General features: G+C 35.4%; 1 protein-coding gene across 3 annotated transcripts in view; it reads left to right on the top strand.

Moving 5' to 3' along the window:
* The window catches only part of card11 (caspase recruitment domain family, member 11), a 32472-nt gene that overhangs the window by 3098 nt on the left and 8658 nt on the right, over positions 1–20716 (top strand). The window contains exons 1-16 of one of the 3 annotated variants that reach the window (XM_016267341.1): positions 6506–6868; positions 11103–11318; positions 13448–13585; positions 13887–14212; positions 14381–14560; positions 14673–14819; positions 16808–16933; positions 17030–17224; positions 17389–17538; positions 17637–17688; positions 18241–18347; positions 18439–18542; positions 19657–19709; positions 19811–19946; positions 20122–20320; positions 20419–20545. In XM_016267341.1, the coding sequence (XP_016122827.1) occupies positions 11117–11318; positions 13448–13585; positions 13887–14212; positions 14381–14560; positions 14673–14819; positions 16808–16933; positions 17030–17224; positions 17389–17538; positions 17637–17688; positions 18241–18347; positions 18439–18542; positions 19657–19709; positions 19811–19946; positions 20122–20320; positions 20419–20545 (2242 nt within the window). In that variant the 5' untranslated portion in view covers positions 6506–6868; positions 11103–11116. Of the gene's footprint in view, positions 1–6505; positions 6869–7015; positions 7066–11102; positions 11319–13447; positions 13586–13886; positions 14213–14380; positions 14561–14672; positions 14820–16807; positions 16934–17029; positions 17225–17388; positions 17539–17636; positions 17689–18240; positions 18348–18438; positions 18543–19656; positions 19710–19810; positions 19947–20121; positions 20321–20418; positions 20546–20716 lie in introns of those variants that run through there. The other 2 variants (XM_016267342.1, XM_016267340.1) reach the window with 2 other exon arrangements.

The raw sequence follows: 20716 nt of genomic DNA, 5'->3' as shown, positions 1-20716 counted from the left end.
TTTTTTTTCATGTTTTAAATAATTTCAAATATCAGTATTCAACGTTTTATGTTTAATATATCAAAACATTATTTATGCATTTGTAATCGCAGGTTAAATGCATTCATGTCTTGCATTAAACAAAATACATGTGTGTAAATACATCTAAATGCCACTTCAGATGCAGCTTCTGTGTTGATTTCATTTGCTTGGTAACAGCCCAAATGTTTTATTATTCTGATTCCCTGATTAAATGTAAGAATTTGACTCAAAAGATAATTAACACTTTTAGAAAAAATGGCTTTATAAAGGTAAAAATGCCCATAAAATGCAAAAATCAGTTTAAACTTATTGGAAAAGATTCATTTCTATCAGTATGAACTGACCACCACACAGAATATGTGTATAAAATATTAAAAACATTAGGAGTCAGCTGTCTTCGGCACCCCTTAAGGTACCAGCACAATAACACGCTCAGCAAAATATTGTCTAATTATCATTATCGATAAAATCCCATAAAATATAGAGATATAATTTTTTGTCAATATCGCACACCCCTAGTTCTGCGTGTCTCTTTTAATGAATGGCGCAGATGCGCGGTTTCATTTACTACACACACTGAAGCGCGCCTGACACTCGCGGTGATTTCAGCGTCTGCCGTCTCACTAAATGAGGACGTAAACACATGAACAACATCTCCAGAACTGCTCTGAGAGTCACTTCATGAGCATTTTAGCGTTTAATTTGAGTAAAACTAGCGTCATATCTCATACACAGAACTGTAAAGGTATTCACGGCAATCTGTCAAAATAAAAGTCTGGTTTGATTTGAAGACATTGTGCCTATAACTATTTTCAGTAGAATGTAGATAGACTACTATTACTACTACTACTACTACTATTATTATTACTACTACTACTACTACTACTACTACTACTACTACTACTACTATTACTACTAAAATGAAACAAACATTATTTTTTAAGGAATAATCACACAAAACATTTCTTCAATGTTTTAATTTTAATAGTAAATCCCCTTTGTTTGACAACATTTTTTTGTTTGCTTAATTTCCAATAATTAAAAGATAAATGATCAATTAAATTAATGTTTTATGCCTTAATTTGATAACCAGAAAAAAAAAAAAAAATCACAAGGCTTATTTAAAAAAAACAAAATGAATAAATTAAGTTGTTTTATGCATTCAAATAATTAGACATGCTAAAACACAGAATTTGGTAACAATAAAAAATATAAATAATATGGTGAGAAAAAATAAAACATTTCATAGGGCCGTAAACATGTAATTTTTGCTAAACTTTTGAAAAAATTGATGTGAAAATGTATAAGTTTCATGATTTTAATTAATTAGACATGCTTTTTAATTAATAAAATTGAATTTAACTATTAAAAAGGAGTCGAGAAAAATTAAAACGGAAGAAAACGGAATCCAGAAAAATTTTAACGGAATTTAGGAACCTGTTTAGGCCCTAACTATCCCTCAGCCTTGCCGCGCCCCCCAGTTTGGGAACCACTGCTTTATTCTTTTAAATGGACACATTAATCGTGTTTATTATATATTTTTTTCTTAAAGTGGAAATTAGTTTACTAAATAATGTAAACTTGACTGACTGCTTCACTTCCACTTTAAAGGGATGTTTGTGTTGTTTATTATTTATTATTATTTATTCTTTTTATAATTTTTGTGCAGTTACTTGCCTGTCAGTTGAGTTTGTGGCAAAACATTTTGTAGTGTTTACATGTTGTTTATTACTGCATAAAATGGATTAAAATAGATGTTTAATTTCATAAAGTACAAGTTGATTTCAAAATGCACCTACTTTTTTTGCATTTTGTGTTTTTCAGTTGAATAAAAGACTATTTTCCCCCAAATATTTCATCATTGACGAATTCTTTAAAAAAAGTCTAAAAATCTCGTCTCGTCTCGTTCTCGTGAACCCAGTCTCGTGTCTCGTCTCGTGGGATAAGTGTCACGTCACACCCTTAACATACACACAATGACACTTTTATTTATTAATTAATTAATTTAATTTTTCATTCCACTTGTGTTTAGTCATTTAAAGTGTTGTTGTTTTTGTGTTCCGTGGGAAATTTCTGAGGAACCTTCAGGCAATGTTTTTAATTATTATTATTAATGGCAGTTCTTTGAGGAACTTATAAAATTGAACCATTTTTATTCATCACAAGAACACCACAGTCTGTCAATAACCTTATCATAAGAGACAGGCTTCATATATATTTTAAAGTTCCTTAAGTAAACAATAGGACATTTAAGGGACATTCAAAAGTGTTTACTGTTTATAATATGGTACATACATAATCTACATAATCATGTCTTTTAATAACAAACAGAAATACATCAATGTTTTACAATATAAAGTCTAATCTGACCCCAAGACCGATCTGTGGCATAATGATAACAATGCTTTTAATGTACCACTGACAAAAATGTAAAATATTATCACGCCATATGCATTATGAATGTGAGACTCTGAAAAAATGGCAAGGCAAAATTTAGAGACAACCATCTGAAGAATTTAGGAGATCTGTTTTTCCTGGTTAAACAAGAAGTGTTTCACTACAAAGGGATTCAAACTATTTACATATCTTAAAAAATGGTGTCACACCATGTCTTGAAGACAAATCAAATGTGCCCTGTATGGACTTTTATTAAAAAAATTGTAATGTCATAAAACAAGTTTAAGCATTAAAAATGTTTATAAACTAATTTTTATTCAAGTGCAAACATAGATTAACATTCTGAACAATATGAGAACTTTGACGTTTCGCTTAGAAATCTAGGCTAAATAGAAATGTGCAAGCACAGATTTTTATAGTCCAGAAATACACATGAAAAAAGCATGCCATGTCAACCACACTCTACACCTCACTGGGGGAGAGTAGAAAGCTCCTGTTTCTGTATTGTGAATGTCATCAGATTGGCTCTTAGGTTCATGTGCAAGGCATCGTCCCTCACAAAGGTTGAATTGTTAAGTGTTTGCTGGGTCTTGTATCCGATTCCAAGCAGATGCATTACAGCTGGAATGTGCAGACTCACTCTTCAACCCAAAACAATGGATTTCTTATGGTTCATTTGAAACAAATGCATATTTCTGTCATCGATCTTGGCGAGTAGCATTCTTCAGAAATCTCGGTTACTTCTGTACATTCTGTCATCATGTTTAAATTGAAATGCGGTTTGTGATCTAAGGCTGCTGTTTGGCTGGCTGTCAATAGCACACTGTCAACAAGAATTCAGGAAGCATGCTTTGATGACTTTAGATGATCTTATTCCTCATTTCTTTGAATATTTATTGGTTTATTAAATAAACTAAGTCAGTTTTTGATAAATAATAGCACTGTCTTATTCGTCTCCCCAATTGCAGATAGGGGAGCATTTAGGAAACACGTTTGAAAACAGTCAGTGTTTGTTTGACGTTAGTTGTGCAGAAATGACACGGTCACAGAGGGAAGTGCTGTAAATCACATTTTAGAATAACAGATTGGGAATTTATTTTTTATGGGAATTAAAAGTAAAAAAAAAATTTTTTTAAACTTATATATGGATAAACACTACTGTTCAAACGTTTGGAATTGGTAAGATTTTATAATGTTTTAAAAAGAAGTCTTGTATCCTCTCCAAGGCTGCATTTTTTTGAATAAAAAAACCTAACAGTTGCCGTTCAGTTGTGTTGCTTAATTTTTTTTATGGAAACCGTAATAGATTTCTTTCTCAGGATTCTTTCGTGTTTCGTGTTTAATATTATAAATGCCTATACTTTTACTTTTTATCATTTGAATGCCTCCTTCTTAAATAAAACTATTAACTTCTTGAAACTTTATTTCCCAAATTTGACTATAAAATTAATATAGAACGCTGTTTTTATGATCATGAGAAACAAATTGTTTAGACCTTTGTTAGGTCTCCAGGTTTAAGAGGGATAGTTAAACCAAAATTGTCGTCTTTGTTCAATTCTCTCGGTTCAAATCAAAATGCCAGTGCTCTTTTAAATCTTAAATTTAAAAAATGATTCCTTCCCTTTCTAGCTTGTACTTATTTGAGCAATGCCTAAAACTTGGTATTACAAGCACTTACTGTGTCTCTTTGCCTCTTTAAGAAGAATCGCTTTATGTATTCCCCAATTGTAAGTCGCTTTGGATAAAAGCGTCTGCAAAATGACTAAATGTAAATGCAAATCTCTATAACTTTCCTCTGTGAAACACAAAGCACCACACAAATGTCAAAAACTTCAATAACGGCTAGAAAGCGCCACAGAACTCCATACAACTTACTGTATGCAATATATTCCTAGTCTTCTGAATCTTCAGAGCAGCTTGCTGAACATCTTATCCTCCTCCTCCATGGTTCTCAGATCTCAGCCTTGCTTGCATACAGTTCAAATATGGTACGTCATGCCAATTATGTCAAACTTGGTGTGCAAACCTGACATGGAACATGAACTGAGTGAGATTTAAGAGCTTCAGCAGAGAGGAAGATTTTCCGAAAGAAATTTTGGCCTGTTTCTCATAAAAAGCAATTTTATGCCTTCAGAAAGGCTTGGAATATTGCCCATCAGTTCCATAGACCACTTTTATGGTCCATCGTTTGTTTTGTCATTTTTGGAGCTTCACAGTACCCCGTCCCTTTTCTCTCGGGGCATTTTGAAGTCCTTTGGTGTTCCACCAGAAAGAAAGTCATGCAGGTTTGGAACAACGAGGGTGTTTTAAATGATTTTCATTTTTGCGTGAACTGTTCCTTTAAGGAAGTAGCGCTCTGTTATGTTTATGCAATAATACATGACGTATATAGGTTTTTATCTTACTGAAGTGTTATATTTAGAGTCTTAGTTAGATCAGAAAACCCTTGACCCTAATATTTAGATTGTAAAATTTCAGTCAAGGCCCCACATCAGAACTGCTGTAGCGTGTTTCACTTTCACACAAAACAGCTTGGTGCAGTTCCCCCGAACTGGTAGCATGGAGGAGCAGGGTTGCAGGCCATTGGCTGTTGAGGCGCTTTTGGTTTGTGGTTTTTTTCTAAAATCGGATGGAGCCACAGGAGCACGTGGTAAGGGCTTCCGCTAACTCGGTTTTGCGCTAGTTTTTAACATGACTGAAAATCAATCAAGCAGGGTCCCACAGGGACAGACGGCAGCGTAGTGCAGAGCTAAACAACCTGTAGATGTAACATACAATTTCACTGTTCTTAGATGCTCAGTGAACTTGAAAAAATGTAAATATTCTTCTGTTAAACAAGCACAAAACTCTAGGTCCTTGATTTTCTTCAACCAGGCAGCAAAACTCGGTTCAATTTTGTATTTTTTTCTTTTGAAATAAATTGAAATTTATACAGCAAGGATGCATTAAATGAATCAAAAGATACAGTAAAGAAATTTATAATGTTACAAAAGATTTCTATAAGATTTCTGACTAAATGTATTTTTCTAACGTTTTTTTAAACTTTAAATTCTTAAAAAAAAAAACAATTACGGTTTCAACAAAAATATTGCGCAGCACAGCTGTTATCAACATTATTAATAATAAAAATGTTTCTTGAGCAGCAAATCAGCATATTAGAATGATTTCTGAAAGATCATGTGACACTGAATACTGGAGTAATGACTGTTGAAAATTCAGCTTTTCATCACATGAGTCAATAAAATTAAAAAAATACTTTCAAATTGAAAACAGTTGTTTTAAGTTTTTAATCAAATAAATGAAGCTTTACTGAGTATTAAAAAAATCTATCCAAAACCATATGTGGTTTGAAATCAAATCAGAATTTTATTCAATGTGTCTCAGTGGTCAGATCAGATTCCAGGGAGTTTTTCCATTGTTCCAGACGTGACGCAAATGTAACATAATACAAAATGCATTATATATATATATAGGACCTGTATCCAAATGCATGCAATTTCAAATACTTATCCCATACTGCCTGTAGATGTAACATACAATTTCACTGTTCTTAGATGCTCAGTGAACTTGAAAAAATGTAAATATTCTTCTGTTAAACAAGCACAAAACTCTAGGTCCTTGATTTTCTTCAACCAGGCAGCAAAACTCGGTTCAATTTTGTATTTTTTTCTTTTGAAATAAATTGAAATTTATACAGCAAGGATGCATTAAATGAATCAAAAGATACAGTAAAGAAATTTATAATGTTACAAAAGATTTCTATAAGATTTCTGACTAAATGTATTTTTCTAACGTTTTTTTAAACTTTAAATTCTTAAAAAAAAAAACAATTACGGTTTCAACAAAAATATTGCGCAGCACAGCTGTTATCAACATTATTAATAATAAAAATGTTTCTTGAGCAGCAAATCAGCATATTAGAATGATTTCTGAAAGATCATGTGACACTGAATACTGGAGTAATGACTGTTGAAAATTCAGCTTTTCATCACATGAGTCAATAAAATTAAAAAAATACTTTCAAATTGAAAACAGTTGTTTTAAGTTTTTAATCAAATAAATGAAGCTTTACTGAGTATTAAAAAAATCTATCCAAAACCATATGTGGTTTGAAATCAAATCAGAATTTTATTCAATGTGTCTCAGTGGTCAGATCAGATTCCAGGGAGTTTTTCCATTGTTCCAGACGTGACGCAAATGTAACATAATACAAAATGCATTATATATATATATAGGACCTGTATCCAAATGCATGCAATTTCAAATACTTATCCCATACTGGGATAATTTATAGTAAATAAGTTGACTTTAGCCAAAAATTATTATTTTCTTTTTTATAAATAAATAATTTCCAGTTATCCTTCTCTTTCCTCACTAACAGCGACTTTCAGATGTTCAGACGCACCTAGACACTGATGTAGATGCACTGTATGTATATTGATTTACTCTGGTAAGTAGAAGTTGATCTCCTGATAATTTGAATTTTAAATATACTTCAGTATCACTTCTGCTGTGCAACTTTAAATGTGCTCCCAACATTTCTCCTTTTATGAGGCTTGAGTTAAACACCTGCTAATGAAATGAGGAAGTGAAGAGCGCTCTCTTACTCACTAACTCCAAAATAAGTTAAGAGGAAATCTGGTCAAGGTATAAGACGGAGGTGGGGGTGGACTGCGTGTTTGTGTGTCTGTCAGGGTGAACCGCTGTACGTGATGCTTTAATTTTTGACTCGGCTGAGTCACGTCCTGACACAAACACAAAGCCGAATGATAAATGACAGTATATCGCCGTTAATCATTGTGCTAAAATGTGGGGGAGAAACCCTTAGTTTCCCAAACAAGAGTGAAGTTGATCTCGTAAACTGGGGGGGGGGCTGTTTGTCGTGGGAGAATGCTCTCGCCCTCAATTGCTTTCAAAACTTTACTCACACACTCTCCCACGCGTTTCTCTGATTTCCAAAAATGAAAAGCTGTCTTTGCTTTTTTTAAACAACAAATGCTGATGGCTAATATTAGATGCATGACTCCTGATGTGGCATATCTGACATGTCTTCATCCCTCCCACATTAGATACTGCACGTAAAAATGACAAACGCAGGCTAAAGTCTGCAGTTCTTCCTTCCCTTTAACCAGAAACCCACTGAGGTCTGATCGAATGTCTCCTGTCTGGTAGGGATGGGGAAGTGAGGCCATTACAGTCGGGTTGCGCTCACATACGCAGCTGTTCCAGAGCCTAGGGGACAAAAGCGAAAGGGAAGATATAGGAATGGAGTTCGGGATGATAGATACACAGGAATATGCAAAAGCGTGTGTGGGCATATCAGTAGTAATGGTTTGATTTCATTTGCAAAGGCCCATGGAGCGCTGGAGAACAATGCTGTTATTATGCAGCCGAAGGGGGCCGGCTGCACCTTCAATTCGTCTGTTTGCCGCAAAAATGTATGCAGAGAAATTTGTCATGCAGAGCCTTGTGTTAATATGTTACTGCACATTAATTTACATTTATGCCTCATAGAAAAGCAGGGAAAATATGAGAGGCCATAAGCATGCTGGAACTTTTTTTTTTTTTTGTCAGGAATAAATTGGCTCAAAGGCCAGAAAAAGACAGAAAGACACATTGTATTGTCTCTTCAAAGTAGGTGTGACAGACATTGAAGTGTTCTCCCCAGAGAAAGTCTCATCATTTATCAGTTTCACTGTAATTTAGTTTCTTCCAAAGAATGGAACTGTGATATGGTGACTGTGTCAGGAATGCTTTTTCGCCATCAGATAATGAATCGTGTAATAAGGATGACGTGATGTAAAACTCTTAAAAGGTTCAGTTTACAACCAAAGGTTCAGATTGATCTTTTTAAACAAACTTTTATTCAGAAAAGATGCATTTAATTGATTTTCTATTTGAAATAAATGCTGTTCTTTTGAATGTTCTATTCATCAGAGAATCCTGAAAAAATATTTCCACATACATATTAAGCAGCACAGCTGTTTTCAACATTGATGATAATAAGAAATGTTAATTGAGCATCAAATCTGCACATTAGAATGATTGCTGAAGCTTCGTTCGATACTAAATACATGAACATTTTTAAAATATCTTTAAAATAGGAAACAGTTCTTTTAAAATGTAATTTTCAAAATACTAGTATTTTTACTGTATTTATGATCAACCTTGGTGAGCAAAAGAGATTCCTTTCAAAAACATTACATTAATCTTACTGATCCTAAATAATCTTTGTGTATGTGAAGCATTGATTGTTGAATATAGATTCAACAACACTGAAATGGGGGAATTTCTTTATTTGCTACTGTATTTAGGTGGTTGCTAGGCGGTTTCTATGCTGCTTGTGTTTTTGCAATCGAGTGTCAATCTGTCCAAGAGCTGTTGACACAGGTTACGTTCCTCTGTTGTTTCCTCTGTGTGTGTGTGTGTGTGTGTTTTTTTATTGTTGGCCTATGTAGTTCACACCAAAATGAAATTCCGTCAGAATTTATGCACCCTCATGTCATTACAAACTTGAATGACTTTCCTCTGTGGAACAAAAAAGAAGATATTTTGAAGAAATTGCACCAAACAGTTTCGGTGACCATTGACCTCCATTGTATGGAGGAAAAAACACACACACAGACATTCATCTCTTTAAGATGCATACAGAGCAATGTTCTCAAAGATAATAATTACATTAATAAACCCATGAACATACGAATCTAGTAAAAAATGATCAGTGACCATTCATAAGTGCTTGCACGTTTAAGTGTTCACTTGATTTCAGGATATTTGTGTCTACAAACTGTCTTATGTATAGCCTATATCAGCGTTTTATCTGCCATCTGCAGCCCTGCTTTTGCTATTCATAACATTTGATCATTAATCACTGTGCTGCAATCTGTGATCCAGGTACAGTACACAGTTGATTCACACACTTGTGTGCTGCAGCCATCAGATATTCAGAAGATTTTCAGATCAGTTCAGCACTAGTGGAGACGAACCACTCCAGTCATGTGCTGTGGCATCTTCACAGCCACTGTCCACACGGTTCAAAAAAAGATATGTTTTATTTCACCTCTCTGAAACTAGGCAGTGTGTGACTGCACACAGAAACATGATGCTCGCCGCAGGACACAAATGTGTCATTATGGTGGCACAAAGCTGCCACAGCTGCAGATCACTATGGCATGAATTGTGTTTTATTGTTGACATTGTAGAGAAGATATTTAAAGATAATACATAGGTATTAAAGGTAGTGGTGAAGTAATTCTACAATTGTGGAAACAATGATTGTAATTTAAGAATTATACATTTGCAAGTGTCAGTGGCACTTTAATAACACGTTTTTGTATAATTGTATGAATGAGAGAATGGGTATTACTGTTGTACCATGGCGCAGTACGTTTTTCTCTAACCTTTTTCAATTTGATGGGGGCAACAGCTTCTAATGTATTAGAGAAGATAGTGCCCATGTTGCTAGTTATTTCGTCTAGTTCATGTGTACTTATTGGTACACAGAGCAGTTGAGATAAATCAGGCAGGTTATTTGTGAATCTGTCTTTCACAAGAAGTTCATTTTGCATTTAAATAAACTATAATCAACATTTGAGCAAACAAGTCAACATGAAAACAGTAGAAAACATGTAGTGTGGTATGGGATAGAAATACACTTTCTTAATTGAATTGTATTGTTCTTTAACATACCGTACAACATATGGATAAAACATCTGACAGAAATTCCAAAAAATTATTTTGAAACTTGTGAGTTAAAGATGATGTGTAGTTTACATTGTAAAGACTATAAGTCTATCCCCTACAGCCTCATTTTCATCATTGTAAAATTAATTATCTACCCTGATTAAAGCCTGCATGGTCAGTGACATCAGTAGAAATGGAAGATTGTTTTGAATCTATTGATTATATTTAGAGCTGCATGATTTGGGAGAAAAAAAAAAATTTTTTGGAGAGAAACAAAAGTAGCTTTTCTGTGTTTGTAGGGCACAAAATGTGGCCAACATTTTGTGATTATATATCAATGTGACTAACTCGCTAATAATAATAATAATAATAATAAAATAAATAAACTAGCGTATCACTTTTTTTCTAATATTTTACAGTAAAACAAATCAAGTTTAAAAAAATAATATAAAAAAAGTTATACAATCATTTTATTTTTTGCAATATAACTGTCAAAATTACAATGATAATAATTATGCTTGTCTTAATTTCTTCATTTTCATCAGACTTTAATTTTGCCACAAGGAGCCCCTAAAACTTCTCTTTTATTGACAGCAGTTGGTTTATAAGCACTTCTCATTATAAGTTTGGTTGCATTGTTGCATTGCCAAATGCATGACCGAGTCACTCTGAGACACAAAATACATTTCATCACAGGCTTGGTTTTATTTTTATCATAACAAAATTTGGTTTTATTTTGATTAATCGTGCAGTCCTAATTATATTTTATATTTAGTGTTCAGTGTTTGGTCATGTGTATGGTCACTTTAGACCATAAAACTGCATGAAGGAAGTAAATCAGATCATGTTGATCCATTTTTCATGGATGAATGGACACGTTTATCTTTGAGCATGCAATAACAAGTTAGTTTTTTTATCTGATGTGCTGTCAATGCTATGGGTGTGAAAGGAGTGTCGAAACCGCATCTAAAACTGTATTCTCTCCCATTCTCGTCTCATAGAGGCCTCTGCAGGAATGGAGAACGGAGGCTCAATGAACTTGCTAGACTACGGGGCGGCTTTGTGGGAAAATGCCGAGAAGAACCGGTACATCTTGTGCCGTTTCATGAACCCCAACAAGCTGACCTCATATCTGCGCCAATGCAAGGTCATCGACGAACAAGACGAAGACGAGGTGCTCAACTCTCGCCTGCTGGAGTCCAAAGTCAACCGAGCAGGTATTATTCAGTGTTTTCCTGTCCGCTTAAGCATATACCCTAACATTGTTTATGATATGATACGGATCCGCCCAAGGTTGGTTTTACTCTCCAAATCGTATTGCAGAGACATCAACATTCATAGATGCCGGTGACAGAAAGTACTAAACACCGTGGAATATGGAAATGCAAATTCAATGCTGAAAACATTTACATGCAAATCACATCATCAATCAGTTACTCGGTCACCCCATCTTTCACTGTGTTTTTCCAGTGGTGTAATGTGATGATGAATGGACGCTTTTAATCCTGTCAGCTGCCGCTGTAGTTTTTCTTTCCCAACGACTCCTTCCTGAACCTCCGTGTCATTTTTCAACTTCCCAACGGCCACAGGCAAAACGGATGACAGGGATTTTGCCCAAACAGCTTGCTAAAGTCTGCACTGTTTGTTTGTCACAAAGCAGCACATCAAAATGCTTGTTTACCATGGCTGGGATTTTCAGAGCCCCCTAATGATTCTCTTTTCCCTCTGGGACCGGCAGTTTGGCACGTAATACAGAAGATCTTTCAAGTACTTTTTGTGCCGCGACTTTCTCTAGTGAGTTAAAATACAATGCACTACTTTCATCAAAGACAAATCTGGACATTCCTGCTACAGCAACACTACAGAATTTAACCAAACACAATGCGATGAGCAATTTGTCTGTCCACACCAGGCGCAATATTTCCATGAGATGCAACACAATCAATCACAAATCACAGCCAATCAGAAGATTGTGTGGGCGGAGCTCTCTCTGCAAGCCTGCTGCTGTTTCACACTTGCAACAAAGTGGATAAATACATAATTAAATTATTAACATTATTCAAAATACATACTCAGTGACTGATACAGTGTTTGTCATGGAATACGCTTGTTTTCAAAGTTTAAATGTTCTTATTTCCTTTCTTTTCAAGATCTGAGGTTCATTTTCAATTGTCTCTTTCATGATGGATGTTAAAGTCATTCAGAATGATCTTAAAACTCAAATTAAACCTTCTTAATATTATACCAAACACAGTCAGTATTTAAGCTGTCAGCTATGTACAGAATGGTCGACCTGTGTGCCCCTTAAGCAATAAGACTGATTGAATAATATCATTTGGATAAGCATGTTTGCAGGACCCTGACAGTCTGAGGACCTCGTTTTATTTAATCTAGCCTAGAAATGATTTGATATTACAGTTAATTTCATGAACAAAATGTCATAGTTTTTTTGTTTCATCAACATTAATGGAAAAAAAAAATTATTATATATTTTAAAAAATCTGATCATAATCAGTAATGTCAGAGATTGCCTGTTCTTTTCATTTTATTTATTTATATTTCATGCATGCTCATGCATGTTTAAATGGATAGTTCACCCAAAAGTGAAAATGCCGTTAATGATGTTAATTTACATCTTACTATCTTAGATGTAGGTGACTTTTTTTCTTCAGCAGAACGGATGAATCGTTCACAATAAGATCAGTATAGCATGCATTTAGAAAAGAGATTTCCAAAGTAAATTTCCATTTCATTCCAACTTTAATATTTGAAATAAATATATATATATATATATATATATATATATATATATCTATAATTCTATAAATACAGGTACATTTGGTGTCCAAAGTCATTATTTTTTTCTGCTATTTTCATTTCAAATAGTTATATTTTTTAATTTTTTAAATAATTTGTTACTCATTATCATGGACCACAAGATGTTACAGGCAATAACAGTATAATATTTTCTGTAAAAAGTGTCATATAGCTAAAAATCATGATTTCTTGGTTGTATTCTGTGTGTATATATATATATATATATATATATATATACAAAATATTACACACACAGTTAGTCTTGTCAGCTAATTAACTACTGTAAGATTAGATGGCATTTTAGCCAAGAGTGAAAAATTTACCTATAATATATATATATACGTATATGACTATAATATATATAAAATATTGACTAAATTTAGATGGGAAAAAAAAAATCACTTTCTGATAATGATTCATCCTGATCACATTAACATAAAGTAATCTATAAAGGTCACATCAGGTAGAAATAACGCATTGCACTTTTTTCAGTTCAACAAGAGTCATGCTGCAGTGGTTTATGTTTCAGGTCGGTTGTTGGATATCCTGCACACAAAGGGAGAGCGAGGCTATGTGGTTTTTCTAGAGAGTTTAGAGTTGTACTACCCTGACCTCTACAAACTCGTCACGGGGAAGGAGCCTACACGCAGATGTTCCACTATAGTCGGTGAGCCACTTTTAAATTAAAATGTTGCCCATATAAATGACCTACGACCATGCCTTAAAAATGTTTGTTGCCTTCCACCTGCTTCCCCTCTGGGATGAGCATCTGCCATAAATCCCCTTTCAGATTTGTGCAGTAGCCTTATAAACAATTACCGTGGTGCTACTATGGTACACTAATGGTGTCAGGTGGTGATAAATAATTACTATAAATATATCATGATATTTGCATGACACTTCAAGAATACCATGGTACTTTTTGTGCAGCAGTGTTTAATTGACTGTATTTTGTTCTTTTCCTGTAGTGGAAGAGGGCCAGGAAGGGCTAATCCAGTTTTTAATGAATGAAGTCATAAAGCTTCAGCAGCAGTCCAAGGCTAAAGACGTGCAGCGGGTGGATATCATGACCAAATGCCGCACGCTAGAAGATGAGCACAAGAAGCTTCGACTGGCCAACCAGGAGCTGCATACTTTCCAGGAACGCTACAATAAGATGAAAGAAGAGCGTAATAACTATAACGATGAACTTATGAAGGTGAAGGATGACAACTATCAGCTGGCTATGCGATATGCCCAGCTCAGCGAGGAGAAGAATATGGCTGTGATGAGGAGCCGAGACCTTCAGCTAGAGGTCAGAGGGATTCTGCAAGCATTGCAGGATGATTCGAGTTGATTTTTGTCTTTAGAAATCTCTCTGTCTTCTGTATTTACTGCTAAAAGTGATGGGCCACTCATATTTACACAAATGATTTGACTATGTGGGATACAATGTTGACTGCTCTCTCTCTATTTCCTCTAGATTGACCAACTAAAGCACAAGTTGAACAAGGTGGAGGAGGAGTGCAAAATGGAAAGGAGGCAATCTCTGAAATTGAAGAATGACATTGAGAACCGACCTCGGAGAGAGCAGATATTTGAGCTGGAGCGAGAGAATGAGGTCTTGAAGATCAAACTCCAGGAGTTGCAGTCCATCATACAGGTGAAGATGCTTTTTGCATCACAGTAAATAGAAGACAGCGGAAAGCAAGCAGTTGGGAAAGGTTACTTAAAGTCAGAGATTTCAAAGTTGTTTTGTTTCTTTGTATGCACAGCCCGGGCCTCTACCTGATTCAGACAAGGCCATCTTGGATATCCTGGAGCATGACCGACAGGAGGCTCTAGAAGATCGTCAGGAGCTAGTCAACAGACTCTATAACCTGCACGAAGAGGTCCGACAGGCCGAGGATCTCCGTGACAAGGTTAGGAACAGCCTTATACTGAAATAAATAATTTCAGCTTCAAGCCCCTTTCCAAACAATGCCAATTTATTTATTGGGTAAATAAATACACTATTTTTAATTACTAATGAAAAGTCACAAAAAAAATTTTTTTTAATTGTCAAATATCAAAATGAAATACATTACCACTCAAATGTTTGGGGGTCAGTAAGTCTTTTTTGTTTGTTTGATTTGTTTTACTTTACAATACATACTGTACATACATTTTATATACTTGCATTCAGCAAGGATGTATTAAATTGATCAAAAGTGACTGTAAAATATTGATAGTATAGTTAAAAAATTGTTTCAAATACACACTTTTCTTTTAAACTGTGCATATATCAAAAGAAATGTATTACAGTTTCCCAAAAAATATTAAGCAGCACAACTGTTTTCAACATTGATAATAATAAGAAATGTTTGTTGAGCAGCAAATCACTATATTAAAATGATTTCCGAAGGATCATGTGACACTGAAGTAATATTGCTGAAAATTCAGCCTTTTCTATCACAGAATGAATTACATTTGACCATATATTCAAATAAAAATTATTTTAAATTGTAGTAATATTCACAATATTGCAATTTTTTTACTGTACTTTTAATTCAATACATGCAGTCTTGTTGAGCAAAAGACAATTGTTTCAACAACATAAAAAAATCTTACTGACCCAAAATTTAGAACTGTAGTGTGTTTCATAGTGATGTATTTTTTTTTTAAACTATGCTTTCCTGTTCTTGCTATGAAAATAGCATTAAAAAAGAGGAACGTCTTTGTATCCGTATTTAATGAAATATTGTAAGTAGGCTTTATTCATTTGCGAGCTAGATGCATTGCAACTAGCAATTACCTTATCTGCAAGCAATGCAATAGATTTTTGCTAAAAAATGAGTCATCTTATATGGCAGCATAACTTTGATGCTTGCTATTTGAAACACTATAAGTCCACCGACTGTATAGTGCCTGAAAAGGCTGTCTAGGGGGACAGCTCACTTTTGGCAGAGACCTTAAGCGTCAGGTCGTATTGGTCAATTCGGTCACATCTCGAATGATCAAATGCCCTCATAATGAACATGCCAAATTTGATATTACATTGGCCTCACAGGGGATTAAGTGTATTTAAAATGGTCTCAGCATGAGAGTTTTTAGTTGACGGCTAGAAATAATAAAGTGTAGGCAAAGGTTTTTTCTCTTGTCACACATGAACGAGAAGTGACAGAGGCTGATGAGGACTGGCTGCTCTAAGTGGCCCCTTCTGCAATGTGCTGCAGCTCTAATTAGAAGCGCATCTGAAGTGACGTGTGAAAAGTGTCAGAATTCGGGCTAAGACAGGAAGGGAGGGGGAGGGGTGGCGGCAGTGACTTCTTATCACAGTCAGCCCTCTTTTGGAGCTTTTCAAATGTTTTGCTTCTCAGAATCTGCATAACATGTACATCTTAGAGTGTTGAAGGCCTACTTCAGCAACAAAAGAAAAAAAGAACATTTGAGTTAGTCTTGTATAGCTTACCAGCATCTCTCTTAACACTACAACCAAGTTTAATGCGTGCAGAGTGCCTGTTAAAGCCAGACATCCCACATTCCCAAATATATGTTAGTGTTTGTTTGTTTATTGACATGGAAAGTAATCCTTGTTTGAAAGTGTTGGTGTGCAATGGAAATATCTGCAACAACAAAATGGAAATTTATGCCGTAGCAGAGCATTTTTCTCTGTAAATGATGAAGCTTTGTCTCTTCAACATGCAGTCAGCAAGGTTTGAGTCGCATGAAACTGTTTAGTGTGGAATGATGGTCTGAGGGGTGGGTATTAATAATGTGCTGAAAAGAAATCTTACAAACTGTTGCGTTTGAGTTTTCTAACAGTAAGGTTTCCTCTCAGGGTCATGTGTGACAATTTTGAATGATGCTACTTTGCTCTTTATTCTTTTGATGGGTTTATATGAGAAATGTTTAATCTAATAATGCACAGTACCTGGAAGAGAAGGAGGACCTTGAATTGAAGTGCTCCACTTTGGTGAAGGACTGCGAAATGTACAAGAACCGCATGAATACGGTCATGGTGCAGCTGGAAGAGGTTGAACGTGAGCGGGACCAGGTTGAGTACTAATGTTCCTACTGATGGCTTTGGATTAGTTCATTTCCTGTTACTTTAAAGGGCTATCGATATAGGATAGTTTTCTCGGTCCTACAGGCTTTCAAGTCAAGAGATGATGCTCAACACCTCGTGTCTCAATGTCTGATTGACAAAGACAAGTACCGCAAGCAAATACGGGAGTTGGAAGAGAGGAGCGATGAACTTCAAATTGAAATTGTACGCAAAGAAGCCAAGATAGTCAACCTGGAGTGCAAACTGAGACGGATGGCCAAAGAAAATGGTTTGGATCAGGTGAGAAATTATCTATGTGATTGAAAGTTTAATGTTTTTTTTTTCTCATTTCCCCCCTTTGAAACTAGAAGGACTTTGTTTATAGTATTTTATCACCATATCAGTTATTGGCTAATTGGCTGTTGTTATTTTTTTCTTATTTTATCATGATATTTCCCCCTCAGAGTCTGCCACGAGACATTACTCCACTAATTATAGCTCAGCACTTTGGGCAACCTGATGGAAATACAGGAGGACCTTCAGAGGACTCTGGAGAAGACACTGTTGATGATCAAGAGCCTAAGCTCCAACGCAGAAGTAACCTTAAGGGCAGAGTAAGTACAAACTTGAAGCTGTTTCTTTAAATCTCTCATTGTACATCTTTGTTCAAGAATATTTCTGCATCCTAATGCCTGTCATTCTCATTTATTAGATTAACAGACCAAAATCTCCAGCCGCTGGACCCAAAAGTCCTCAATTCCAAGGTAAAATGTTTTTAAAGAGCTCTAACGGTGCTGCGTGTGAACTTGAAGTTAATATGTATGGACCAGGGTGGACCACAAAATCAGTCATAAGGGTCAATTTTTTAAAAATGAGATATATACATAATCTGAAAGCTGAATAAATAAGCTTCCCATTGATGAATGGTTTGTTAGGATAGGACAATATTTGGCCGAGATACAACTATTTGAATATCTGGAATCTGAGGGTGGAAAAAAATCGCCTTTAATGTTGTCCAAATGAAGTTGTTAGCAATGCATATTACTAATCAAAAATTAAGTTAATATATTTACAGTAGGAAATGTTCAAAAAATCTTTAATTAATATCCTAATGATTTTTGGCATAAAAGAAAAATCAATAATTTTGACCCATACAATGTATTTTTGGCTATTGCTACAAATATACCCCAGCGACTTAAGACTGGTTTTGTGGTCCAGGGTCACATATGTAGTTATTGTATGGTATTGTTCACTGAATGTTTTCAAAAAGAATTTCCTGTAAGCTTGGTTTCCTTTTATTTCATCTCTCATTATAGCCATGCCTTTCACAAATGGAGATCTGTTAGAACCTGCAGCTACTGAACACATAAGTTTTAACAGTGCCAGTGCAGTGATTTCTCCTGCAGAGATCTGCTATAAAAATGTAGGCTTTAATGCATTTTCATCTAATTTGTATATCTCTCCAAGTAGCTTTAATTTGAAGGCAAATGGTGTGTTTGTGCTCGTCTCTTCAGCTGCGATGCCGTAATGATAGTATCTTGTCCACCGTGCCTGAGCCTCCAGACCAGAACTCCATTGTCAGGAGAAGCAAGGAGAACCCAAACTCTCAATACAAATGGTAATTCAAATCAGAGCTCAGGCTAAGGCTAAGGCTAAGGCTAAGGCTAAGGCTAAGGCTAAGGCAAACGACTAGGGCTAACCAAATGACTAGGGCTAAGGCAAACGACTAAGGCTAAGGCTAAGGCTAAGGCTATGGCTAAGGCAAACGACTAGGCTAAGGCTAAATGACAAGGGCTCCGTAAAGTAGCTATCTCTAGGGGAGTGATAAATGCTGAAACAATACTCGGCAGAGGGAAGGGATCAGAGTGAGTGTTAAATAGTGAGGGAGTGATATGAAACAGCTGGGTGCAATCAGTGTAAACAGGTGTGTGCAATTCGTGCTGAGTGCAATCAGTGCAATGCATGATGGGAAATGTAGTCCGGGTGCTATGCAACAGTTTGTGTGGTGCGAGAGTCAATGAAAAGGAAAGTTCATGGACCGGATTCGTGACAGTAACATACACACTGATCAAAAGAAAAGAATATATTTTCTGTTATTAATGATATGTTTACCATATTCCATAGTGACCCTGGTTTAACAGCGGTGTTTATAGTCCATGCTGACTTGTTTTTATAAAACATGTATTATTGCTAAACATTTAAAATATATTTTGAATATATATATAAATATATATAAATGTATTATTGCTAAACATTTAAAATATATTTTGAAAATATATTTAAATACAAGATGCTGACTTGAATAAATCAATAAAATAAACAATAATGCAAACTACATAAATAAATATATGTAAATTATTATTATTTTACCTTACATACAGTACACATTCAATTAAAATGTGTTTATACCTAATGCTTTATATATTATTTTCCGTGTAAAACAACAGTACTTGTTAAGAATGAGTTTTTCTAGTGCAAACACTCGTAAAACCATGGATAGTTCCTAATTATCATGGCTAGTTCATTGTGTCTGATTTGTATAAACTATGAAATTTGTTTTTAAAACTAGTTGTCTTACAGCATTTTGAACTGGTGTAATTGTAACAAAAAGTTAAATGGATATTGTTACTTATTTGTGGATTATTTAGGATGCATTTCCCAACTTTGAAAGTCATAGTGAATTGTTGGTGGCATTGTAGAGTAAAGTTCACTATGCTGTATCTCTCTTTCAGTATTCCCATTTCAGACACTGCAGATACTGACAGTGGAGACAATGCCGACATGGGTATGAACATGCATAAATCAATTTACTTCACCCACTCACCGCTGAATCATACACTTAAGTGACTCGCCTCCTTTGTAAAAATGTCTCTTTCTTTACTGTAGATGACCATGACTTAGACTTTTCCTCCTACGGGCCTTCATCCATCCATTCATCTTCATCTTCCCACCAGTCTGAGACAATGGACTCGTATGATCTGGAGCAAGTCAATAACATCTTCAGGAAATTCTCTTTGGAGAGGTATTTTGATGTTTACTTATAATCATAGTGTTATTTATAATCATTCCATGAGGCGGTGAATCAACTTTCCATTTTGTCGACCTTGAGAAATAAATCTTCTCTCTATCGTCTCAATTTGTACATGTATATTATCACTCCTCTTTGATCTGTGCATGCGCCCTTTTTCTTTCTCCAGGCCGTTTCGTCCTTCTTTGACCTCGGGCCCTCCGCAAAACACATTGCGGCCAGTGCAGAGCCTTTTTCTCTCTGGCGAAAACCTTCTGTCCGACATCACTCTGATTGGTGGAAATGATAGCGGCATCTTTGTGTCCTCTGTTCAGTCTGGTTCTGAAACAGACCGGGCCGGAGTTAAAGTCGGACATCATCTTTTAATGGTGGGATTGAACTCCTGCATATGTTCCACAACCAAAATAACAAAAAAGCTGCTGTAGTAGTGGTAATCTTTTCCCGCTTGGTTTCATTTATCCCCTAGTTGGAAGGCAATGTTCGTGGAGAAGCTCAGAGTGTGGCTTTGGACACCAGCACCAAAGAGGAAACTCACTGGACCCTGCAGAGATGCACCGGACAAGTGCATCTCCATTACAAGTCTAACTATGATGGTGAGCTCAGACCTCTCTTAAAAAGAGGATGCTTTTTTTTAAGAGTTCAGTGTGCATAGAGGAGGTTAGAAGGTCCAATACTTCAAAAAGTCCTACGCCACTCTGGGAGGAACCTAATAACATATTCACACTCTAAAGAAAAGACAAGGCTTTGGTCTTTTAGCCCACGGC

Source organism: Sinocyclocheilus grahami, unplaced genomic scaffold (assembly GCF_001515645.1).
Source record: "Sinocyclocheilus grahami isolate Dianchi unplaced genomic scaffold, SAMN03320097.WGS_v1.1 scaffold37.1, whole genome shotgun sequence".
Classification (NCBI taxonomy): Eukaryota; Metazoa; Chordata; class Actinopteri; order Cypriniformes; family Cyprinidae; genus Sinocyclocheilus; species Sinocyclocheilus grahami.
The sequence above is the reverse complement of the archived record's forward strand: the minus strand, read 5'-3'. Positions and strand labels throughout refer to the sequence as shown.